The sequence below is a fragment of the Microtus oregoni genome, unplaced genomic scaffold (assembly GCF_018167655.1).
Source record: "Microtus oregoni isolate MIOR12 unplaced genomic scaffold, Mior012 000025F_ref0000491, whole genome shotgun sequence".
Lineage (NCBI taxonomy): Eukaryota > Metazoa > Chordata > Mammalia > Rodentia > Cricetidae > Microtus > Microtus oregoni.
This window is the reverse complement of record NW_024543084.1, coordinates 9,021,924-9,046,435: the sequence shown is the minus strand read 5'-3', so window position 1 is coordinate 9,046,435 and position 24,512 is coordinate 9,021,924. Positions and strand designations below refer to the sequence as shown.

At 53.1% G+C, this 24,512-nt stretch overlaps 3 protein-coding genes and 2 pseudogenes across 6 annotated transcripts; 3 read left to right on the top strand and 2 right to left on the bottom strand.

Annotated features, from left to right (window-relative positions):
• Window positions 1-165: 165 nt before the first annotated feature.
• On the top strand, window positions 166-4,457 carry LOC121463169 (annotated as a pseudogene).
• LOC121462921 lies at window positions 2,481-5,727 on the bottom strand (annotated as a pseudogene).
• A 3,682-nt stretch (window positions 5,728-9,409) lies between these two features.
• On the bottom strand, window positions 9,410-13,918 carry Fbxw5 (F-box and WD repeat domain containing 5). 4 transcript variants are annotated; one of them, XM_041675272.1, is made up of 9 exons: window positions 13,804-13,918; window positions 12,592-12,807; window positions 12,278-12,435; window positions 11,814-11,988; window positions 11,582-11,730; window positions 10,973-11,402; window positions 10,512-10,659; window positions 10,216-10,428; window positions 9,410-10,135 (listed from the first exon to the last, which is right to left on the bottom strand). In XM_041675272.1, the coding sequence occupies exons 2-9, from the start codon at window positions 12,782-12,784 to the stop codon at window positions 9,892-9,894; spliced, it is 1,710 nt and encodes a 569-aa protein (XP_041531206.1). In that variant the 5' UTR covers window positions 12,785-12,807; window positions 13,804-13,918; the 3' UTR covers window positions 9,410-9,891. The 4 variants fall into 4 exon arrangements, with proteins under 4 accessions (XP_041531206.1, XP_041531208.1, XP_041531207.1 ...); XM_041675274.1 differs by having other exon boundaries at window positions 11,198-11,402; XM_041675273.1 differs by lacking the exon at window positions 13,804-13,918 and adding an exon at window positions 13,663-13,790.
• A 211-nt stretch (window positions 13,919-14,129) lies between these two features.
• Window positions 14,130-16,455, top strand: C8g (complement C8 gamma chain). The gene is made up of 7 exons (XM_041675069.1): window positions 14,130-14,562; window positions 14,668-14,804; window positions 14,995-15,065; window positions 15,159-15,260; window positions 15,506-15,607; window positions 16,154-16,192; window positions 16,275-16,455. Exons 1-7 carry the CDS (start codon window positions 14,425-14,427, stop codon window positions 16,286-16,288), a joined length of 603 nt encoding a protein of 200 aa, XP_041531003.1. The 5' UTR covers window positions 14,130-14,424; the 3' UTR covers window positions 16,289-16,455.
• A 5,092-nt stretch (window positions 16,456-21,547) lies between these two features.
• Window positions 21,548-23,874, top strand: Lcn12 (lipocalin 12). The gene is made up of 5 exons (XM_041674107.1): window positions 21,548-21,690; window positions 22,399-22,481; window positions 22,545-22,661; window positions 22,783-22,905; window positions 23,861-23,874. The coding sequence occupies exons 1-5, from the start codon at window positions 21,548-21,550 to the stop codon at window positions 23,872-23,874; spliced, it is 480 nt and encodes a 159-aa protein (XP_041530041.1).
• Window positions 23,875-24,512: the final 638 nt, after the last annotated feature.

The following is a 24,512-nucleotide window of genomic DNA, read 5'->3' as shown; positions in this document are numbered from 1 at the left end:
CTAAGTGGGATTAAAGGTCTCCACCACCATGCCCCGCTGGTAATTTTTTTGTTTTGTTTTGTTTTTCAAGACAGGGTTTCAAGCCTGTCCTGGACCTCGCTCTGTAAACCAGACTGGCCCCAAATTCACAGAGATTCACCTGTCTCTGCCTCCCGAGTGCTGGGATTAAAGGCGTGTGGTGTGCCAGCACCACTTGGTGTTTTTTTTTTAAGGCATCTCTAGTCTGAGCTGGCCTCTAACTCTCCAAGTAGCCAAGGGTAACTTTGAACTTCTGATCTTTCTGCCTCAGCCCAAGTACTGTCATTCAAGTGTCTGCCACTGTCTCTGGCTTATGTGGTATTGGAGACTGAACTCCAGGCCTCCTGCAAGCTCTCTACCAACCTTAGCCCCAAACTGGTAGATTGTTCCACCAGAGTTAAAGAGAAGTAGAGGGGCTGCGGGTGCAGTGCGTGGTAGAACACGCTTGTCATGCACAGGCCCTGGGTTCCATCCTACTGTGTGTGATTCCAAGACACAGAAGGTGGAACTGTGGTTGGCAAGAGAAAGGTATCCACAGACGGCTGGGCATGGTAGGCATATACCTTCAGTCCCAGCACTCAAGAGGCAGAGGCAGGTTGGATCTCTGTGAGTTTGAGGCCAACCTGGTCTACAGAGCTAGTTCCAAGATAGCCAAGGCTACACTGAAAAACCCTATCTCAGGAGAAAAAGAAAAATTTGATACCTAGATAATGTTTTCGTAGATGCATGGAATACATTTTTTTCCAAATTGAATATTTTATTAATGTGCACACACACTAGCACATTCAGAATGAGCTGCCTAGGGGAAAAAGACTTAACTATGCCTAAGGGGAAAATGAAAAATAAAAAATTCCTGTAGGTTTTCATTATTGTAGGCAATTATGTCCACATCACTTACAACGCTATTACCAAATCTGTCCGAGGAAGCAAAGTTTGAAAGGGGGGCAAAGTCTTGGGGAAAATTCAACAGTGGCATAGCAGAGCTCTCATATGAGAAAGCTGACATAATGTGGGCTTTTGCTGTGAATTTTCTTTGCAAAATATGGGGAGAGGTTTGTCAGTGGGCAGAAAATAAGGCGGTGTGAATAGACTTTTGCAGTCAGTATTCCTCACAGTATTGCGCAGGGTCATCAGGAATATGCTTAGTCTTTCTCTGGAACCAGTTTCAGAACTTTTCCAATTGCAATGGTCTTGCTGTCGCTGTGTCTTTCACATCCTGAATACTTGTCTCCTGTGTACATCCTCTCTGTGAGCTGTGAGATGACCAGCGATATGTGGTGTTTAGGGGCTGTTAGGTGTGCCGTCTGTAATAAAGGAAACCTATATTTGAAGTCAACAAGCAGGATGTTTACAAGAGCTTCAGTAGACAGTTGGATCAGTTGAGGATCTAGCATGTCAAACTCTTGCTAAATGTGACCCCACCTGTAAGACCCGACACAGATCAGATGACAAAAATTCCCTTCTTCGATGATGTTGGTGCAGTCACACTTCAATATTTTGATACCTTATTCCAAAGAGATAATCTTCAGAAATCCCAGTTCTTCAAAGGATTGCTGAAGGTTCTGCCAAAGCTGCCCAAGCGTGTCATCGCTCAGAGAATTGCCTTGTTTGACTTCAGAATTTGTAAACCCTCATATGGTACCTTTTGTTTTACCCAATGTTTTATTGAGTGCTGAGGAGTGCGCCAAAGAAGAATATGTCAGATTAATTCTTCCTGAACTTGGTCCTGTGTTTAAACAGCAGGAGCCAGTCCAGATTTTGTTAATTTTTCTACAAAAAATGGATTTGCTCCTAACCAAAACCCCTCCTGACGAGATAAAGAACAGTCCGTGGTCTACAGAGCTCCAGAGACACCTTCCATTCAGACCCAGGAGCTCTGTCTGATCATCATCCCAACTTTTGCAAATCTCATACACTACCCATCCATGAAAAACGCTTTGATTCCAAGAATTAAAAATGCCTGTTTACAAACATCTTCCCTTGCTGTTCGTGTGAATTCATTAGTCTGTTTAGGCAAGATTTTGGAGTACTTGGATAAGTGGTTTGTACCTGATGATATCCTACCCTTACAAGGAGCCTGCGGTCCTCATGGGGATTCTAGATATCTATAAGTGTACTTTCACTCACAAGAAACTGGGAATCACCAAAGAGCAGCTGGCTGGAAAAGTACTTCCTCATCTCATTCTCCTCAGTATCGAAACAATCTTAACCTCAATAAGTTCAGCTCTTTGATTGCTGTCATTAGGAGATGCTGAACAGACTGGAGTCTGAGCACAGGACTAGCTGGAGCAGCTTCTCATGATGCAGGAGCAGCGGAGGTCTTTGGAGATGGGAAATCAAATGATGCTTCCGAGGAGACAAGTGTTACACGTGCAGGAAGTCAGATTGACAAGGTCTTCAACAACATTGGAGCAGACCTAACTGGGGTGAATCAGAAAATGAAGATGGGCCTCAACTCGTAAGGTGGAGCGTCCCATCTGAGGGAAGTCTTTAAAGGTCTCCAGACAGATGGTCCCTGCTGCCCTCAAACGCGCAATGCATACTTGATCTTTCACAAAACGAGGTTGAGTCTTACCTTTTTCTCCTGATTTTTTTGTCTGCCAAGCAGATTAAGGCTGTCATTTCAACCTCCTCGGTACAGGTATGGATATGCAGCACCGCACTGTACCCTGGGCAGATGATGATGGATTTGTACTCTGATCACTATCTGGGCATCCAATGTACGTCCAGAATGACAGAAATTATTAAGATCACAAAGGGTGCGTCCTGGATGAATCTCCTCTTCAATTCCTTTCAGTCTGATTTTGAGGTTTTCACCTGGAGCTACAGAATCTGTTTCTACATCCTCAGAAAGTAATCCAAGAACTTCCACTTTGTGCTTGTTGGGAGTCCTCACTAGCTGCTGGCCTTCACAGATAGATTCAGATTCCAGCTTTCCCAGGACCACAGGGACAGAAATCTGATTGCTCTTTGGGATTTGCTCCCGTCAGTCCTGAGCAGGGCATAAAATGAATGTCCTTTTTGGGGTTGAAGCCAACTTTTTTCAGAAATGGTACTAGTTTTTCTTTACATTCTTCATAGCTCTCGTTGCTCCAGTTACTGTTGGATCATTTCAAAATAGGCACGGCCTACCTCTGCTGTTTTCCCCTTGTCTCATTCTTCCTGGTTTGTGTCCAAGGCCAAAGACAAGTACCAAGTTTCTCTGTTTTTTTCTTGAGCTTCTCGTTGGTATTTCTCATGTGTCCTTTTGTCGACCATTCCAGTTAAATACATTCAACATGCCCAATGAACACTGCATTTACATGTTCTTTCTTAGGAGCACCTGGTGGTGCCACCACCGACTTAGGTTTTGCTATTTCTTCTCCCTCCATCATTTCTGACAGTTTGTTTTCTTTTTTAAAAAATAATTGTGAGTCATCATTGTGTGAAGGCTCAAATTCAGCTGTTAGCATGGACCTTTCAGAAACTGTTGTAGAAAATGGAGAGACAGAAATGTCCCCAGAGGAATCGTGGGAGCACAAAGAAGCAGAGCCAGGGGGTGGTTCCTCAGGAGATGGAAGGCCACCAGAGGAAAGTGCCCAGGAAATGGCGGCTGGCTACTGATGCCTTTTTTTCATGATTCCCTGTTTTTCATGACAGGGTTTCTCTGTAGCGTTGGAGTCTGTCCTGGAATTAGCTCTTGTAGACCAGGCTGGCCTCGAACTCACAGAGATCCACCTGCCTCTGTCTCCCAAGTGCTGGGATTAAAGGAATGTGCCACCACCGCCCAGCTTACAGATGCCTTTTAAAATTTGCTTTTAATATGTGTTTGGTGTGTGTGGATAGAAGTGACTTTGGAACGGGGTAATGGATGGAGCTGGGAGGACTAGAAAAGGCCTGGATTTCCATCAGGTGTCGAAGGAGACTCTGGTGCGGGTGCAGAAGAGAGCCCTGGGAACACCTGCAGTGTGACGGGGCTGCCTCCTGACCATCGTGTTGCAGGTGCATCTCATGTAGCTGAGCCATAGGGACCCCAGCTAGCCGGGAAGGTTGCAGAGGTAGAGGGCCCTGGACATTATAGGGGCAAAGCCACTGCAGACTGACCATCGGGACAGCACCCAGTGCAACGCCTGCCCAGGAGAACTGCAGTCAACAGTCCTGCTGTGAACTGCTAGAAGGCAAATGAAAGACAATTCTCCAGTGCTAGAATTTCACAGGGTTTGCCCTGTTGGGTTTTGGATATTCTGGGGCCTGGTTCTTGCTTTGTCTCCAATGTTTTTCCCCTCTGGAATAAACAGCCTATATGATGTCTGCCCCACAGTAGTACCTTGGAGATGTTTCTTTTATTTGTCTCAAATTTTCTAGGTGGCGGGGTATTTACATTCTGTGAATGTACCTTACCCATATCTGTTTCAGACAAGACTCTTGACTGGATCCACGACTTGTGAGCTGGTATTAAGATTTGGGGCTGGGGCCGGGCGGTGGTGGCGCATGCCTTTAATCCCAGCACTTGGGAGGCAGAGGCAGGCGGATCTCTGTGAGTTCGAGACCAGCCTGGTTTACAAGAACTAGTTCCAGGACAGGCTCCAAAACCACAGAGAAACCCTGTCTCGAAAAAGCAAAAAAAAAAAAAAAAGTTTTGGAGATTTTAGGGGCGCGGAGAGATGGCTCAGTTGTTAAGTGACCACTTTTCTTTTTTTTTTTTTTTGGTTTTTCGAGACAGGGTTTCTCTGTGGCTTTGGAGCCTGTCCTGGAACTAGCTCTGTAGACCAGGCTGGTCTCGAACTCACAGAGATCCGCCTACCTCTGCCTCCCGAGTGCTGGGATTAAAGGCGTGCGCCACCATCGCCTGGCTAAGTGACCACTTTTCCAGAGGACCTGGGTTTGAGTCTCAGAATCCATATGGTGGGTCAGAGCTCTCTAACTCCCATACCCTGGGATCTGATGCCCTCTTCTGGCTTTCTCAGGCACTGCGTACGCCTGATACACCAAAATGCATGAAGGCAAAATACCCATACATACAAATAATTTTGTTTTTAAAGACAGGGTTTCTCTGTGTAGCCCCGACTGTCCTGACTGTCCTGGAACTCGCTCTGTAGACCACGTGGGCCTCAAACTCAGAGATCCGCCTGGCTCTGACTCCAGAATGCTGAGATTAATTTTTAAAAAATTAAAGATTTGTGAACTTTTTGGATAGAAGGAATGTTTTTTGTTGTTGCTTGTTTTTCAAGACAGGGCCTTAGCTGTCCTGGAACTTGCTTTGTAGGAAGAAGGCTGGCCTCAAACTCTCAGAGATCTACCTGTTTCTGCCTCCCAAGTGCTGAGATTAAATGGCATGTGCCACCCAGCTCAGTTAAGACTGATTTATTTTATCTGAGTGCTCTACCTGCATGCACACCTTTATTCCAGAAGAGGGCATCAGATCCCACTAGAGATTATTGGGAGCCACCTCGTGGTTTCCGGGAATTGAACTCAGAACAAGAGCAGCCAGTGCTCTTAACTGCTGGGCCATCTCTCCAGCCTCTCGTGTTGAAATTTAATAATCATTCTAACAGTATTTAGCGAAAATTAGGGAGTAAAGGCCCCACGTTCATGGTGCCATTATAGAAAGGTGAGTTCCAGCCCCTCTGGTTCTCTCTCCCACCAAACAGTGATGTGCTCCAGCTCTCACCGCGTGTTGGCTCCTTCCTCCTGGACCTCCTGGCCCCCAGAGCAGCAAGCCAGTGACATTGTGGGTCACATGTTAGCTAGCCTCGGGTGTCCTTTTATAGCAGCAAGAATAGACTACGATGAGACTAAATATTTTGTTTCACCCAAATTCATATGTTGAAACGTCTCCAATGAGACAGTGATTGGAAGTGTTTTAGAGGTGGATCGTAAAGATAGAACCGTTGTGGGCCTGGGAAAGGGTGCTCATGCCTCCACCATGTGAGATCTGTCAGAAGATAGCCTTTCTTACCCAGGACAGCGCTCCCAGGGCATTGAGTCTGCAGCCTCCAGAACTGCGAGAGATAAACTATTGTCCGGGAGCCTCTTGGGCTGTGGGGTTGTTAGTGCATGGAGTGGACGGAGACACAGGACTACTCGGTATTTAAAAAAGCCTGGAGGCGCTGTGGTCTGACTTAGTGGGTTTTCTCTGGGCGCTGTAGGAGGAGTATGTCCTGCTAGTGGGTCGGACATTCTGCAGAGACCTGTTACCTGCAGTTAGTTCCTTGTCAGAGGCTGAATTCTAACACCCTACATCAAAGTGGTTCCTGATTCACTTTTTTATAGTCCAATGTCTATAAAAAGAGGAGCTTCTGACATACACATAGCAAAGGTGACAGGTTATGGGGGAGGACAGAAGACAGGAATGCTGCTGCCACAAACCAAGATCGGTTCAAGTTGCCTGGTGGCACATGCCATTAATCTCAGCACTCAGGAGGCAGAAGCAGGCGGATCTCTGTGAATTCAAGGCCAGCCTGGTCTACAAGAGCTAGTTTCAGGACAGCTAGGGCTATTACACAGAGAAACTCTGTCTCAAAAAAACAAAGAGATTGGTTCAAGTCACCAGGAGCCAAGAAAGGGAAATCCTCTTGGCCCTGTTGACCTCCAGAGCCATGGACCCTGTTACTTGTGCCTTCTGGAGCCCTCTGTGCAGCAGCAGCAGCTCTGTCTGGGACGCTGGCTGTCACTAGGCTGCCCCACAGCTCTGGGCTGCTTTATTTTTTCTCCATCTGAGGCTCTTGCTAAAGTTCCCTTCTCCACAGAGAGCCGTTCCGGACACTGCTGCTTTTCCTGTGTGCTGACTTTGATGGCTCTAGGGAGGCAACTCTTGTCACCTGGGTTCTGGGGTGACAGTTGTCTGTTCTCTAACCTAGCTGTGCTGTGGACTTGCTGCCAGGTCTCACAGCAGAATTGGATGAAAGCTTTTATTCAGTATGTGGTAGTTCACACCTACCAACCCATCTCTCAGGAGGCCTCAGCAGAAGGATCTAAAGTGTGAGGCCAGCCTGGGCTACATAATGATTCCTTGTTTTTGTTTTAAGTTCTTTTTTAATATCATTTTTATCATGCTTATCATGCTTATTTCTTGTGTTCCACTGGTTTGCCTGTGTTCTGCTAATTCTATCTCTTTGTATAGCAGTTTTGGCGTTCTAAAGAAAGAATACACATTAGAGACACTGAGAAGGTTCATTCAGCAAGGTGCTTGCTGCCAAGCCTGAGGACCCGAGTCTAACCCCCAGAACCCACACGGTGGGAGAAAACCCACTCCCTCTGGCCCCCAAAAGTGCTGCCTGGTGCCCACAAAGTCAAGAAAACATTAGATATGCATTTACATTTTCAGTGAGCTGCTTGGGGTTGTTACTTTGAACTTTAATTCAAAATGTAGAATTCTCACAATGTCTATTGTGTCTGTACTTTAAAGTCTGCCAGCAGATGTTAAAATTTCTTTGTGCTTTCCTAAGCTTCCCCTTTAGGCCCCTCATTTGGCCATTTAGCCAGATATTTGGGGTTCTCGTCACCTCGCTGCCCTGACCTTCCTCGGCTGAACCACAGTAGGGTGTCTGTGTCAGGACAGTGGATGGAGAACAGTCGCACAGTGCCCCGCCTTCTTGGGACTGTCCCCCACCACTAGAGTGGCCAAAAGAGACCCAGCAAGTGCGGGGCACTCCTTGCAGCTCACTCCCTCAGTGCATAGATCTGCCCAGTGAGTCCTGGTGCTCATTCCAGGCTCTAGCTGCATGGAGTCAGGTCCTGCATGCCAACGGTTGCTGTTCAGAGTGAACACTGCCTGCGGACATCTCCAGGTTCTCAGTTGTTGTGCTGGAGTCAGCTGCAGTCACATCAGTGGAGCTGGAGCCCCGAGCCCTGTTCTGTTTGTGGAACCAGACTGTTTCCCTAAGTGACAGGCTTCTCTGTGTCCCTGCTGGGCTTCAGTTTCAACACTGAATCTCTCACCACCGTTGCTGGAGGCGCAGATGGTTGTCTCCCTTCTTTGAAAACTTTTTACTTGTACATATGGGGGCACACACACCACAGTAGGCGTATGGAGGTCAGAGGACAACTTGTAGGAGTCGGTTCTTTCCTTTTAATGTGTGGGTCCCGAGGAGCAGAGTCAGAGGCTTGGTGACAGGCTCCCTTACTGACTGAGCCCTCTTGCCTGCCCCGTGCCATCTCTACCTCTTTATCCCGTTCTGCCCTTCCATGATGCTCGGTCTGCTTGACAAGTAAAGCCCAACATTTAAAAGGCTGAACTTGCAGTTTGGTACTGCTATTTCCCACAGCTCAGTTTTACATTTCTCCGTTTTGTTCTCTACTGTGCTGTTTCTGTTTCATAGATGATGGCTGCTTTCTTTTGACTTTAAATCAGACAAATCCAAAGTCCTCCGCAGGCAGTTGTGAGGGTGTGCTGGCCTTGGGCTCTGCACTTCTAGTGTGAGCTCCTCTCACGTAGCATGGATCTGCACTGTTGCCTTTGTGCTAGGGAGGAAGCCCAGCCCAGCCCAGCCTCTACACAGCTGCTTTATCCTCGCCTTCCTCGAAGGCTCTGTGGATACTTTCTAGCTGAGGCTGCCTCCTTCCCCTTGGCGCTGCTGCTCAGGCTGGTGGACACTTGCTGCATCTTGCCCTCCAGCTTCAGCAACAGGCCACAGACGAGGCCTGGTTTCCCGGTGCCATCTGCACCTGGTGTCCTGCCCTAGTCCTCTTGATGCAGCCAGTATGGTTCCCACCAGACGGATGGGAAGCAGCCCTGCTCACCTGCTGGTTTGAACCTGGGAGGACACTTGCCCTGTTCACTCAGTCCCCTGGATAAGTTTTCTCTGTTTGTAGCAGAGCAGCTTTCAAATGAGATCCCAGTTTAACAGGCTACTCACCCAGCTCTTATTTGGGTCACTCTGGAAGCTGGCCCTGTCAAAGCCCCAACTCTTTCCAGCTGCCACCATCACACACAGAACCCTTAATTGGATAGGACAGATGATGGGAGCTCCAGGATGGCCTAGGGCTACCCTTCTGCACCTTGGGTCCTCACACATTCTAGGAGTTTGTATTTTTGGGGAATTGAACCCATGATAGGCGGGCACTATCACCACTAAGCCCCAACCCCCAGCTTTCATTTACTTTTCTAAGCCAGGGACTAACCAAGTTGCATAGATCAACCCTGAACTTGTTCTCTAGCCCAGACAGACTTTTAACTCCTATCCTCCTGCCTCAGTCCCGAGGAGCCAGGATGCCCGGCTCTGGGAGCTCTCTCTGATGTACTGGTTGTTACAGCCCGCCGTCTCCTAAGCCAGTCACAGACGGGCATCCCACGGGCACCCCTCAAGTCCAGAGATACAAACCTGAACCAGCATTTCCTCTTCCGCCTCCTGGAGGACCCCTGAGGCGGCACAGCCTGGGGCCCCTCCCTATGAACAGACTAGATGGCAGGTGCTGTTGCCAACTGTTTATTCATCAACCCAAACAGTTGATAAGTGCGACATGCAGCGCCCATGGTCACTGCAGGCCGCTCAATCAGTAGCACAAGCCAAATTATCAGAGGCCAGAGCCTATGGCCTGTCACCCAGGGTACACCAGGATAGCCAAGGGTGTGGGTTTTGCTGAGTGTGAAAGGTATCCAGGCAGTGGTCAGCCTGGAGCTGTGGAGCTGCCAGCCCAGGGAAGAGGGCAAGTGAAGAGCAGGACTTACTTGCACTGGCCAAGAGGCTGACATGGGATCTCTGGTGCTGCCAACAAGGGCTACTACCCTAGTGCCGAGCCTGACGGCTAAGTGAGCAGGTGCATGTGAGTGTTGGGGTCAGGCTGTCCCCTCCTAAGGCATGACTGCTATGAGCTACTCTGCCCCAGTGCAGTAAAGAACCACAGGGTATCATTTTCCCCAGTGGGTCCCAATGGCTCAAGTCACTGAAGCCTTCAGCGCCTATGGCTGGCAAACCAGGAGAAGAAGGGACGTGGGCGTGGGCGTGGGGCCTGGAGGACACGAACAGTGCGTGGTGAGCGCCAGGCTTTGATGGTGGCATCATCGCTGGCTGTCAACAAAAGCTCCTGCTCCTGGGGGCTAAAGGCCACCGAGTTGACCACGTCTTCATGCCGCAGCTTGGCTAGGCAGATGTTGTAGTGGCGGTCCCAGATATAACCATGCCGATCTTCAGCCCCACTGTGGGATAGCATCTGGATGAGCCCACACCCACCAGCAGAAGCCCGTACCCAAGCCCAGGGGCCCACCTGAGCCCACACCTGGCCACAAAATCCCTGCTGACATCCAAGAAGATGAAGAAGCACTCGTCATTGGGCGTGTAGGCACGGTGCGCTCGCAGAGCCCGCTTCACCTCCCGCATGGTCTTGAGGTCAAACACCAGCAGGTCAATCTCCTCTGCAATGGGCGGTGGCTGCATGGGGTCAGCTACCACTGAGCCAGGAGGCCAGGCGCGGCTATTCACATACAGGTACCTGAGCAAGGGACACACGTTAGGTACAAGCATGCTATTAGATCTGGGCCGTCTGTGGTATCCCGCCCTGCACACTAGGCCCACCTGTTATCAGGAGACAGGCCCATGCCAATGATGTGCCCGTGCACGTCAATGACATGGTCCAGTGCATCAAAGAAGGCATCGGAGCCCCGGCCCTCACCCAGCACAGGCCCTGCTGTAGTCATCTGGTGTGGCAGGATCTGTTTGATGCCTGCATGGAGACCAGGGCGAGGGTCATCCAGAGCCTGGAGGGCCAGCACCACCAGAGCACTCCCAGTCCAAGAACAGCCCTCGTGGTCCACACACACTGCCGACACTGAACACTCAAGCATGGCTGCCCACCTGGTCACTTGCCAACCAATCCCCTGCCTGAGTTTTCACCATTCTTACACAGAATCGAATGCGTCAAAGCCAGAGTTGGATCCCAATGCGTGATCCAAGCTGTGCTTATGGACTTGCTGGTCTGGGGAGCACCGCCGTGGTTCTGACCCTCCCAGGCCCAGCTCTGCCCGGCCCACCATTACCGATCTGATGGGGTGAGTAGGTGAGGCAGCCAGTGGTGAAGATGAGGTACTTGTTCCTGGTGTCAGCATCGCTACACTCTGGGGGCTTGGTGTGGCCCTGGGCCAGCAGCTCAGCCACCTTGGCCTCCAGTGCACAGTCTGATAGCTGTGCGTGTCCATCCAACACGCTATCCAACATGCGCCGCAAACCTTCCTTGACGCGCCCAGAACCAGAGGTGTGCAAACCTGGGCCAGGGGGCTCTTCTTCACTATCCCCACCTAGGTCGAAGACTCGGCAGGGGAGCCCAGCCTGGTCCCCAGCATCCAGCAGGAGGTCCGGGCTATCAAAGCGGCTGCAGTCTGCCACCATCACCGTGCGGATGGTGCTAGCGTTGAGGTTCTGGATCTTAAAGAGCCGCTTTACCACATTGACATTCTCTGACTCCACATCCTACAGGGACACAAGGCAAGGCCCGCAACAGGTGGGTGCTGGTCAGAACCAGGCCTGGAGAGCAGCCTACCCTGGGCCCTGCGTCTGCCCTTCCACATCCAGCCCTGCCCGCACCTTCCTCTCTATTTCCCTGCCCTACCCCATCTGTCTGCCCAGCCTGTCCCTGCCCCAGTCTGAACCTGGAAGGCATTGTTGAGCCACAGCACTGAACAGGAGGTGATATCTCCAATGCGGTGCAGGTTCCCCGAAATGAGGCTGGTTTCTGTGAGCCAGCAGCCAAAAACATCATAGGGCTTGTTTCGCACACGGGACAGCAGGGCGAAGGAGTCTGGGAGGAAGGCCACAACTGGGCATGCTGCCAGCAGGCAGGGCACGATGGGGCAGGCAGCCCAACCCAAGGGCCACACTTACCTAGGCTGATGACAGCTATCTCGCCTGAGGAGGAGTTGTGCGGCCCCAGGAACACCCCTGAGGCCAGCAGCAGCGAGTCATCTTGGTTGAACTGGGAGAACTGGGTGTAGCTCCAGTTGTACGGCCTCATATCTGCGCTGTGCAGCAGAGAGATGCTCAGGTCGTTGTTCCAGATCTGCACCAGAGGGCCGTATGGTAATTACCTGGCCAGTCCACGCTGGCAGTACCGGAAGTTCTGACTCTTCTCACTGAGGTGTTGAGTCCTCCTGGGGCGAGAATCTCGTCCTAGCCCCTTACCACCCCCTCTTATCATACCCTGTCAATGCAGAGGGCTGGCCCCCAGAGCTAGAGGTTAGAGCTGTTCTTAACTGGGGGGTCTTGTGTGGTCCAGATCAGGCCTCCAGGGCCCGTCTGGCCCTCTCTGCTTGTCACTGAGTTCTGCTGCCTGACAGAGGTGCTCTCACCTTCACTGTGCAGTCCTTGGAGCAGGAAGCAAACTGGTACCCCGAGTGGGAGAAGCTGAGGTGCAGGACCTGGTCGGTGTGCTCCTTCAGTGTCTGCACCTCCACACAGGGTACCATGTCGTAGAGCCGTCGGAACTCTTCATACCAGGACGTGGCCGCTGTGGGCAATGCAATGTCAATCCTACATGCAAGCCTCCCTTGCTAGGACAGACCAAGCGCTGACGGCATGGCCTCCCAGCAACGCGGCCCAGGGCTGCAGTCCCTGAGCCCCGAGCCCTTGCTCTGAGGCTAGCAGGTTGTGTGCGGGTACTGACCTGGGTGGCGGGGCACATCTCGAGCCACCTGGTAGTATCGGTAGAACTGCTCCCTCCATAAGAACTCGTCCCGGGATACAGCCTGCCATTGGCGGCACACCAGCCCAGCGGCCAGCACATCTGCAGGGCCCAGGCTCAGGAAGATCTGGTAGATAAGGCTGTCGGGGAGCAGGGGCATGCCCCCCTCATCCATCGTGACATTCTGCCCAGACGGTCCTGAAAGCCACCAGTGGCCACTCTGAGCCCAGGCCTCCTCACTCCCAACCCTAGGGAGAGACTGAGGGCCTGGGGCACCAGACATGGCAGCCCCACCAACTGCCCATCCGAGAATTCCACTGCACTGGGCATGTGCAGGGGAAGAGGAGGGCTTAGCAGCACTGTTCCACGCTACCCTTCTTGAAGCCCCCAGCCTCACATCCTCCAGGGGCACCAAAGGACTGGCTGGACCAGATGGTGAACATCTCAGTACCACTAGGCCTAGTGCACCCTCAAGAGTGGGAGGTGGCCCCCATCTTCATACCTTCCAGGTGGGGGTCTCTGACACCTTCCCCATACTCCTGAGCCCAGGAAGACATCTGAGTGCCAAGGCAGGCAAACAGGTCTGGGCTGCCCAAACTGGCAGGCCCAAGTTCTAGCAGTCAAGACCAAGTGACGGACACCCGACCCCTGTGTTTGACCTTGCTGCCCCAAGACTTCAAGCTAGGGCTGACTTTCTTCTGAGAAGGGGCTCCTCCTGGCCAGGGGCCCCTGCTTTGTGGACTCAGAAGAGAGCCTGGCCAGGAGGGTGGTAAGGGTGGGTAGGGTTTCTGACTGTCGGAGCAGACGGCAGGGATCAGACTGGCTGCCTAGCTAGACTGGGCAGCGGGTCCTTCATTCGCCTTCTGACACTGCCGGGCAGACTGGGAGGGTGACAGCCTGCCAAGACCATCCCTGGCCAGATAAGGTGACCAAAGGCTGTACATGTGTAGCCATTGCCAGGAAAAAGTTAGTGACAGTGGACAAGGCCGGTGAAGGTAGGGCAAGGCAGGGCGAGGCCCATGACCGGGACAAGGCCTGAGAAAATAAACTCACGCCAGTGCCGGGGGTAAGGGGACACCGAAAGTGGCACAAGGCTGACGACGGCAGAACTGGGAGTAATGGGGCACAAGGCCGGTGTCGAGGGGCAGGGCAGATGACACAGGTGAGTACTGCAGGGCCAAAGCCGGGACTCACCGCGGCGCCTCCGCCCGCTGCGCTGCGCCCCGCTTCCGCCGCTCTAGCCCCCGCCTCCGCGTCTTTCCCGAGGAGCCAGACTCGACGCCGCGAGCCCCGAGGCATCGATGGCCGCTTCTCTTGCGCCTGCGCCTTGGGCTCCGAGTCGGGGCCGGCGTTTCTCCATGCGCCTGCGCGCGCTCGTGCTCCCGCGCTCTTGCTCGTAGAGCAGTACTTGCTCCTGGCTGCTCGAAAGGGCGGCAGTAGCGAGACCCGCCCAGCTGGACGGGTTCGAGACTCGGCCCCCGCTCTCTCTGATGCTAAGGCTTTGAACAAGTAACTTAACGAGCACGTTGTTGTTGGCTGTGGGGATAAGAGCAGTTACTGGCGTGCAGAGTGTTGAGCACTGACCTCAAGTGGAAATCGGGGTGCAGAAGTCAACGCAGACTTTGCACTTGGGATGCAATGCCAACCCCCTGTGTAGGCCAGATTCTAGGGTAACCCTAGCTTGGGGTAGGGGTTCAGTAAACGGAAGACAGATGTGGACTTCCTGGGCTGTGCTTCCTGTGGCACTGGACAGTGGACTCTGACCTGGGACAGTGCCTCCCCGTCCTGTCGCCTGCTGTCCCTGACTGGGCCGCCATGCTGTCCCCTAGGGCTGTGTTGTTCTTCACCCTGCTCTTGACATCCATTTCGCTGGGCCAAAGGGCTCGGAAGCCCTCTAGGGCTCCATCCCCTATCAGCACCATCCAGGCCCAGGCGAATTTCAATGTTGAGCAGGTAAAAGCTGGGAGTGAGTGGGAGCAGGTAAAGGAACAGTCGGCAGGATTGACCCAGGGTGCCCATTCCCTCAGTCAGTCCTGAGCCCTCCCAATTCACTCCCAGTTTGCAGGGACATGGCTCCTTGTGGCTGTGGGCTCTGCATGCCGCTTTCTTCAGGAGCAGGGCCACCGGGCTGAGGCCACCACATTGCACACAACTCCCCAGGGTGCAGCTATGGCTGTCAGCACCTTCCGAAAGCTGTGAGTCTAGCTGTAACATCCACCTCATCCCAGCCCCTGAGCCCCCCCCTTACTCTGTCCTCTTGACCCTAAACCTCACCCCTAACTCCTCTATGGCCTGGGTAGGTATCCCCATACAGCCCTATCTGGATTGGAGTTCCTAGAGTCTTGGGTGCTTCTTTATATCATGATACCTTCTTCCCCTCCCTAGAGATGGAATCTGTTGGCAGATACGCCAACGCTTTGAAGACACCGGGGTCCCTGGCCGCTTCTTGCTCCAAGGTGAGGCAGGGTCATCAAGCAAGGGGGTACAGAGCTGGAGGCGGGGGCTGAGGAGCTGATGGTGCTGTTTCTATGGTTCTGCCTCTGCCCCAGGGGCCCGTGGGCCAGTGCCTGTGGTTGTTGCTGAGACCGACTACCAGAACTTTGCCGTCCTGTATCTGGAGCAGGCGAGGAGGCTGTCTGTGAAGCTGTATGGTGCGTGCTAGTTCATCATCCACACGTGACCTCGAAGGGCCATCCTGGTGGGTTGGGTGACACCAGATGGACACACAGATCCCCATTTCCTTTCTATCCCAATACTCTCAGTAGCAGGCACCCTGGAAGGAGCAGCTACACACAGGCTGGTATGGAGATTAGAAGGGGCAGGGACAGACAGCTGACCTGGTTGTGTCCTGGGTACCTTGCTCCGTTAAACCAAAGGAACTCTGTGTGTCCCACAGTCCGCTCACTCCCGGTGAGTGATTCTGCCCTGAATGTGTTTGAGCAGCGAGTCAGAGGAGCCAACTTGACAGAACACCAGGTCTTTTACTTCCCCAAGTACGGTGAGTGTCCCTAGCCCAGTCAGCCCAGTCACCCTCCCAAGTACAGTGAGTGTCCCCAGCCCAGTCACCCTCCCAAGTACAGTGAGTGTCCCCAGCCCAGTCACCCTCCCAAGTACAGTGAGTGTCCCCAGCCCAGTCACCCTCCCAAGTACAGTGAGTGTCCCCAGCCCAGTCACCCTCCCAAGTACAGTGAGTGTCCCCAGCCCAGTCACCCTCCCAAGTACAGTGAGTGTCCCCAGCCCAGTCACCCTCCCAAGTACAGTGAGTGTCCCCAGCCCAGTCACCCTCCCAAGTACAGTGAGTGTCCCCAGCCCAGTCACCCTCCCAAGTACAGTGAGTGTCCCCAGCCCAGTCACCCTCCCAAGTACAGTGAGTGTCCCCAGCCCAGTCACCCTCCCAAGTACAGTGAGTGTCCCCAGCCCAGTCACCCTCCCAAGTACAGTGAGTGTCCCCAGCCCAGTCACCCTCTGAGTACAGTGAGTGTCCCCAGCCCAGTCACCCTCCTGGCCAACATCCTGCCCTCCCTGACTACTGCCTGCACCCTAGGTTTCTGCGAAACTGCGGACCAGTTCCACACTCTGAATGGTGAGTGACATGCCAGCAGGGCAGAGCAGGGGGGCTGAGGTCCTTGTCTTTTCTGCCCCACTAAGCCCTGTGTCTGCTGCAGAGGTGCGGAGATGAGGCCATGTGGTGGAGAAGCTGTGGACATTGGACTGCTCTCAGAGAGTTCTGAGCACCCTGAACGTGCTCCTGGAGTCTCCTGTCTGTCCTGCATACCTTCACACAGCTCTGTTGTCCTGGGGGCTTTTCAGTAAACATCAGATGTGGCCCTGGGTCTTTTCTGTCAACTTGGACTGGAATTCTACCAGGCTGAGGTGGGAAGGGAAGGCAACTTGCCCCCTGGCTATTGGATGGTTCTGCTCTGGAAAGGTGGGGCTGGAAACTGCTCCTTCTACCTAGAAGCAAGAGTCCCTGCTCCCTCCCTGAGCCTGCTTCCCTTCTACAGTGAAGGCTTACTCTGCTCTGTGGTGCTTTCCTTCCCTCACTCCCCCATCACAGCCTATGGTGCTTGCTTAGTCCCCATGGTGTGTGTGTGTGGGGGGGGTGGACTCAAGGCCCTGCCTAGGGTACCTTCTCTGGAGAGGGACACAGGCTTCCCAAGTCCTCTGGGCCCCTCCTGACCCTTGACCCTGGAGGCTAAAGAGCTATAGGTCCAGGGATACTTGCCAGGAAGAATTCAGGGCGGCTTTAAGGGAGCAGTTGGGGCACATAGAGTGGAAAACTGTACCCCAGGAACAAGGAACAGACAACCTTCTTCACATGGGACCAGTTAGGGGTGAGCATGGGGCTCTTAACATGTGGGTCGAACCCCTGATACAGCTGTCTCCCCAGCAGCCCCTACTGTAGTCAGGGTTACCAGCCATAGGGAGCTAAGTTGTGCATATCCCCATAAGGAAGGAGTTGGGCCTTTCTAGACAGGAGCATTGTTCTTTCCAGCCCTGGGATGGTTTGCTTGGCTCTGAAGGCAGGGGCTGGAGTTCGGGGAACTGGGCATCATCCCAGACACTGCTAGGCTTGCATCTGCTCTTGCTTCAGACCTTGCCTTACTGGTGGTATGATGACTACCAGCACTCATTTGGTAAACATTTCTGAGGTGCCCCAGGCCCTGGGGACACAAAGTAGGCAAGTCCTTGCTCCTGGGAGCAAGGCTCAGCCATCTATTACTGACAGGGAGACAAAGGTGGGCTAGCCCCTTGGCTCCCCAGCCGGCCATGTCCTCCCCTCTAGCAGCCCCAGGACACTCCAAGTGAGCTATCGTACTAGCAAGACTGCTGTATGATTCCTAGAGCAAAGGCAGGTGAAGTCTTGTCTGCTGGCCCATTTTGGAGGAATGGGAGCTATAGTTATAGGGGTGGCCCCTGGGCCACAGCTGCCCCAGAGGAAGCTCTATCACCTGGGGTCTCTGGGCAGGGCAGGAAAATAGACTGGAGGGAGAGTGGACCCCCAGGGGCCTTGCATTTATTTATTTATTTATTTATTTATTTATTTATTTATTTATACAGTGTTCTATCTGTGTATATGTCTGCAGGCCAGAAGAAGGCACCAGATCTCAGTACAGATGGTTGTGAGCCATCATGTGGTTGCTGAGAATCGAACTCAGAACCTCTGGAAGAGCAGCCAGTGCTCTTAACCTCTAAGCCATCTCTCCAGCCCCACCAGGGGCCTTGGAAGGAGGAATTTCAGGAGACTGTCCTATCCACAAAAAACGAAGTTCACAGGAGCACTCTGGCCTTGTGGGGCCTGGCATTGGTCTCACCTCCCTGGCCCCAGGAACACCTTTTCCTTCTTGCCTTGCGTTCCCTAACAGAAAGTGATGAAAGGCTTGAGCTCCCACGGCCAAGGGCCAGCCCTCTGATCTCTGCCTTGTTGTCCTGTGGGGCTGAACGGGCTGAGCCTGGACCATGCAGCCATTAGCTTTTGTGCCAACCCGAGGAGACGGCTCTAGAATTGGCACATATTTTAGATTCATAAAAGTGTTTTAGGAGCTGCAGTTAAATTTGAAAATTGTAGGTAAAATAGTGTGTGTGTGTGTGTGTGTGTGCGCGCGCGCATATGTGTGTGTGTGTGTGTGTGTGTGTGACATGGGTTAGGGGTTGCTTATGGTGGTCAGAGGGCAACTGGCAGGACTTAGTTCTCTCCTTCACCTTTAATAGAGTCTGGGGACCAAACTCAGAATGTCAGGACTAGAGAGACAAGTATCTCTACCTGCTGAAACGTCTCACTGGCCCATGAATATCTTCTTTATTTTAAACTATTTCCTCTTTTTTTTTTTTTTAAAAAAAAAAGATTTATTTATTTTGTGTATAGTGTATAGTATTCTACTGGCACATATGTCTGCAGGCCAGAAGAGGGCACCAGATCCCATTATAGACAGTTGTGAGCCACCATGTGGTTTCTGGGAATTGAACTTAGGATCTCTGTAAGAGCAGCCAGTGCTCTTAACCTCTGAGCCATCTCTCCAGCCCTAAAATATTTCTTATTGAATACTCAGGACCTCTGGAAGAGCAACCAGTGCTCTTAGCCTCTGAGCCATCTCTCCAGCCCTAAAATATTTCTTACAGGGGCTGGAGAGATGGCTCAGTGAATAAGAATGCTTGCTGCACAATCATGCAGACGTGTGTAGTATAAAAATTCTAGCATGGCCAGTCCTACCATTAACCCCAGCACCAGAGGGTGGGGACACCGACAAGAGGATTAGGAAGCTTGCTGCATTCCAGCATAACTCCAGGTTCAGTGAGAACCCTGTCTCAATGGAAGAAGGCAGAAAGGACACCCAGTGCCCTCTTGCTCGGCTTGCTTGTACACCCACATGTAAACGTGCACATATACAATACATACACATATTCATACGCAAATGTTATATATAATCTGTATATAACCTTTGAATTCTAACAGGCAATGTATAATATCTAAGGAAAAAATAACTTTAAAAATCTGGAGACACCAATATGTAACTGGCCATCTTGCCTGAGACCACAGGATTAGAGGCCTTGACCTGGGGCTACAGAACAGGTGACCTGTCTTTGCCTTGCCTGGAGGTGAGGGGCTGTACCCCTTCTCAACAGGCAGGAGCAAGCAGTAGTGCGCCTGCCCTTGCTGTCCACCCAGATGCCCTATGGACAGGTGGTCCCCTGCATATGAAGACGGTTTACACTCGGGGGCCTCCTGCCACTCATGACAGTGTCCTGGGAAAGAATTCTGGAGCGAGGGAAGTGAGCAGAGAACAGCACTCAGGAGTCTTCCCAGAGAGGAGACACAGGGCAGACAGAAGGTGGTTTGCCCTGGCTGTCACTGTCGGAAGGAAAGATGGAGGTGGCTGAGGAGGGTAATGGGAGGAGTGGGCAGGTAGAAGCCTGCAAGGGAGCCAGGGAGGGGTCGTGGATGGGGAGGAGGCACAGAGCAGAAGAAGCAGGAGGGCCCTGGAAGGCAGGGATTGCAAGTGGGATGTTCTCCACTCTGAGCTGTCTGCTCCTCCAAGCTTTGCGTGGTGCTCTGTGTCGTCGCTTGCCCCCTCCCTCCAATCCTGGTCTTGTAGAAGGCCATGGTCAGCTTCAGAAGACCACACAGGATCCCAGATCCGCTTCAGTCCCAGGATGACAGGACAGTTTTGTTTCTGTTGCTGTAAATCTAGGGTGGCCCACTGGACATTGGTTGGAGGCTCCACCAATCACATCAAAGTGGGAGGAGCTTCCTGCCCTTCATTCCAGCATACTCTTGAAAGGGGAACGGAGTGAAAAGGCTACTACAGCCTCCAAGACCTAAAAAAGAGCCACTTCGTGAGGCCCTGTGTCACCATGGGGCTATCTCCTGAGGACAAGTCCCCTCTGTGAAGTTTCAGCAGACCTGGGAAGGCCTGGTCCACCAAGGGCCCTGCTTGGGCCCAGCCTGGAGACCTGGTCTGTCCTTGCTCTCTCTGTTCCCCAAGTCTTCTCAGTGTCCTGCCCTGCAGAAAAGAGCCCAGGGAACAGGCTGAGATGGCTCTGCACCTCCTTCTGGAAGCTCAGTCAGGAACCGCCTACACCAAGTTTGCACAGCTCTTGGGTCACCAGCCTGTGACCAGGGAGAGCATGGCACCTACCTCTCACAGCCTCGAGCAGGATCCTACCCAGCTTCCTGCTCTGTAGCACCTTGCAACTATGGGACCCCACTTCCTTAAGGACCCGTGCCCCCAGAGCTCCATTCCCATGGGACCTCGCTCCCATGAGTCTCTACTATAAGGTCCCGCTCTCAGAGAAGGAGACTCTGAAAGGTCCTGTCCCCACTGTACCCGCTCCCACATGGTCTTTCCCCCAGCTCCACCCCTCTGCATGGAAGGTCCCTTTGGAATACCCCCAGCATGTCCTACCTGGCCTGGGTGTTCCGAGGCCTTTCCCTCTCTCTCTGACCAGCTCTGTGTTCCAACAGGGAACAGTGTTTATGCTACACTGCTTTCAGCACGTGAGAGGGCTATGGAGCTGCCTGGGGGCTCTCGGGCCAGACCATGGGTAAGAAGCTGTGGAAACCAGGACCAGACATGCTCCCTGCCTAGAACAAGGTGTCCTTTGGCATGAAGAACAGATAGGGTGGACGTGGGAGGACTTCTGACCCGCTTGTGGGGACACTGAGAGCAGGTGTCTGGAGTCACAAGATGGCCCCAGCTGGACCCAGCAGGCTTTCTTTTCCTTGGCTGGAACCCAGGAGACCCTGGCAGGTGTTTAGGGTCTGAGGACTACAATAGCCTAGGTCAGCCCTGCCCTCCCTCCACACCCATCTGGCCCTGCCGCACTTCCCGGAGAGGAGCATTGGCCCAGGTGGGCATGAAGAAACGGGTTTCTGTGCAAGTTTCACCAATATCGTTCCTCAGTCAGGCCTTGTCCCTCTGGAGCCTGGCCACTGCTGGGATGGGCCCTTGGTGGGCTCTGTGGCTGACTCTCACCCTTCCCCAAATCCTGGAGGGCCAAATTCCAAGCAAGCTTCAAGGCTTTCCCGAGCTGACTAGCTTCCACAATGACCAGGTACAGGGCTTTCAAAGGAAAAGACGCAGGTTGCAGCTGGCTAGGGTCCTGGCTTTTGGAGGGAGGGTGTATGCAGGCCCATAGGTACTGCACTGGGAGGCCAGGGTGGAACCTGAACCCAGAGTTCCAGAGTGAGCCCATGACCTCCCCCAGAAAAGGGCCTAGCTCCATCTTACTGTCTGTGTTGGCACTAATAAGTCCCTCTGTGAAAGAACACAAATGGAGATTTGGGAAGACCACCTGGCTACTGACGAAGGTCACCCTCTACCTGCTAGATTAAAAGCAGCTGCAGGGTTCTCCCAGTGTTGTTGATGAGGAGGGTCCTGGCTGACTGTGTGCTGCCCAGGGTAGGGCGGGAAACAGCTAGCTATGCCTATCGCCAGCCATGCAGTTTCAGGGGGAATGGTTTGTCCTCGGTCTGGCGGGCAACACCTACAAGAGAGAGCACCGGACCCTGCTCAGCCCCTACATCGCATTGTTCGAGCTGAAAAACAACAGCTATTTTCAGGTGACCAACACCATGACCCGGTGAGTGGGGTGTTTTTCCTGTCCCAGCAGTCAAGGACTTGGGGCTGTGTCCCAGGAACCTTGCATGGCCCAGCCACACTGTGACATCTAGCGACCATGTCTAGCACAGCCTGCTTCATGACCATTGCTAAAGGCCAACCCAGTGAAGGGCTGGCTGTCAGAGGAGAGGCATCAGGGGAGGCACTCTGGAGACAGAGGGCTAATGGGTTTTCAGTACTCTTGTGTGGTCAGGGACCTCTCTCTCTGTCTTGGTTCTCTCTGTCCTGTCTTGCTCTCCTGGGTAGGTTCTGTTTCGAAAGTCTTAACAGTGGCAAGAAGCCCCTGCTTGTAGTCTGTTTGTGGCCCTTTCTGGAGATTGTTGGATTGGGTGCCAGAGGAGGCTAGCTCCTGATCCCCAGAAGCTTTCTTTTTGGCATGATGAGCCCCTGCGGATTTGAGGACCAGTGCTGGGTGGAGCAGGAGTTGCTCTTATGGCATCGAGCCAGGCTTCTCCGAAGGGAAAAGCAACCGAAAGGACTCCAGAGCTGAGGCTGGGGAGTCGGGAGGGCTCCTGCCCTCTGCGTCCTGGGGTGTAGGCCTCTTCAAATAAATAGCTGATTTTTTGTGTGTGTGTGTGTGTGTGTGTGTGTGTTACACCAGGGTGGGCCTGGCTGGCTCCCTTAGCCCTCTGCCCACCCCCGCTCCTGCCCTTGCCTCCCCCTCCCACAGGGGCAAGCGCTGTGACGCTTGGTCCTATGCTCTGATCCCAACAACCAAGCCTGGGCAGTTCACCGTGGAGAACAAAGGTGAGCGTGGCATGAGTGGGGAGGGCACAGCTGCCTTGGGGACCTCACATGTGTGTTCCTCGGGGTCAGGGACTGGAGCAGACAGAGAAGACGTACAGGTCATCGAGACAGACTACACCACCTTCGCCCTGGTACTGTCCCTCAGACAAACAAGCAGCCTGACCATCATCAGAGTCAACCTTCTGGGTGAGCCCCCGCTTGCAGAAGCCTGGTCAGGGTGGTGCTGTCTGGGTTGGGGGATGGCTTGGGGGCAAATGCCTCACCACCACCAAGTGCTGAGAGCAGCGCTGTGCTCCTCTGGCCACAGGTAGAAAATGGAGGCTTCCTCATAAGCCAATAGACAGGTTTGTCTGCCTGGCCAGAACCCAGAACCTCACAAAGAACAACTTCATCTTCCCCGATGTGACCGGTAATGGGTTTGCAGCATTGGATGATGGGAAGGGGGATGGGATCTGGGGACAATGGTGGCACCTTCCCCAGCCTTCACAAGTCCAGTGCCTATCCTCAGGGGGCAAGTGCTTGCTATAGAGTTCAGCCTGAATCAGCAAGGAGGTGCTCATGGCTCACGCTCTTATCTGAATCCCAGGCCACTTCCTCCCAACCCTGTGTCACTGTCCCAGGCTGCCCCCTCCTGGCCCTGGTTCTGTCCCGGGAGGATAGTTCCCTGCTCACAGGAGACTGGAATTCATCTAGGGAAGTCCTTGAATTTGGTCAGCCTCTTTCTGGCAGGAAAGTCTCCGGGAGCCCAAGGCCAAGGGGCTTCAGGGCTGAGCCCTGTCTTCAGCCTCACTCCTCTCAAGGATGGATCAGGATCCCCTCAACTCCCGCCCTGTCCAAGGACCTTCCCCATCATACCTCTCCATGCATACCTGCCTAGTCACATTTGCACACCAAGCACGCGCCTACAATCATGCAGACAGGCACATGCTCACCCACATATACCCTTGTCATTTTGAGATAGGTCTTGAGGTATAGCCCAGACTGGTGTGGCAATCACGATTCTCTTGCTTTAGTCTCCCGGGTGCTGGTATTTCAGGCCTGTGGCACCACGCTTGGGTCACATTCCATACGGCACGCATATGGGATCACGTATGTGTTTGCGTTAACCTTAACACTCACTGTCCCGTACCAGCAGATCCACCCCAAGTCTAGGACCCTGCGGGGGCCAGGCAAGGCCACAGCAGGGGCTTCTGGGGGAGCCCAGAGTGGTGACAGAGGTGTACTCTGAGGAGCATGCCTCCTAGCCCTTTCCCTGGAACCTCTCCTGGTCTCACCTTCTAGCCCAACTCCAATCTGCTTGCCTTCTGTTCCTCCCAAGTCTCAAGTCTCTCCCCTGCTCCTCTTCCTTATCCACCATCCCAACACTGTCCCTCCCCACCCCATCAGGCTGGACACCTGATCCAAATGTCTGCTGAAGAAGGCAAGGGTTCCTGCCGTAGAGCCTCGCCCTGCTTCTGCTCTCAACACAAATAAACACGCTGCCCATGACTCCAGGATGTGACCATTGTGACCGTGGGGTGGGTGAGAAGCAAGAACAGAGGCTCTGACCCTGCAGGGCAATGATGATCGTGCTCTGAGCCACCCCAAACTGGCTTCTCAGCCCCCACAACTAGACTCCTCCCACTCCTCCCTTGCTGGCCAGCTGTCTCAGATCACAGGCCGTACCTCTACCTAGCAGAGCCTTGGGGCCAACACGGTGGGCTGTGGTAGGCTCAGGGCATGCCCCTGGAGCGCTGGGTCGGATGGCAGGCAGGAACAGTCAGAGCTCCAGAGCAGAAAGAAACTGATGCCCCAGGCTGGGGAAGGAACAGGGTATGCCTTCTTCCTCTGGGATGTGGAGACAAACATTGCTAGGCCTGACGGCTGTTTAAAAATAAAGATTAAAAAAAAAAAAGGGCTGGAGAGATGGCTCAGTGGTTAAGAGCACTGGCTGCTCTTCCAGAGGTCCTGAGTTCAATTCCCAGCAACCACATGGTGGCTCACAACCATCTGTAATGAGATCTGGTGCCCTCTTCTGGCATGTGGTCATACATGGAG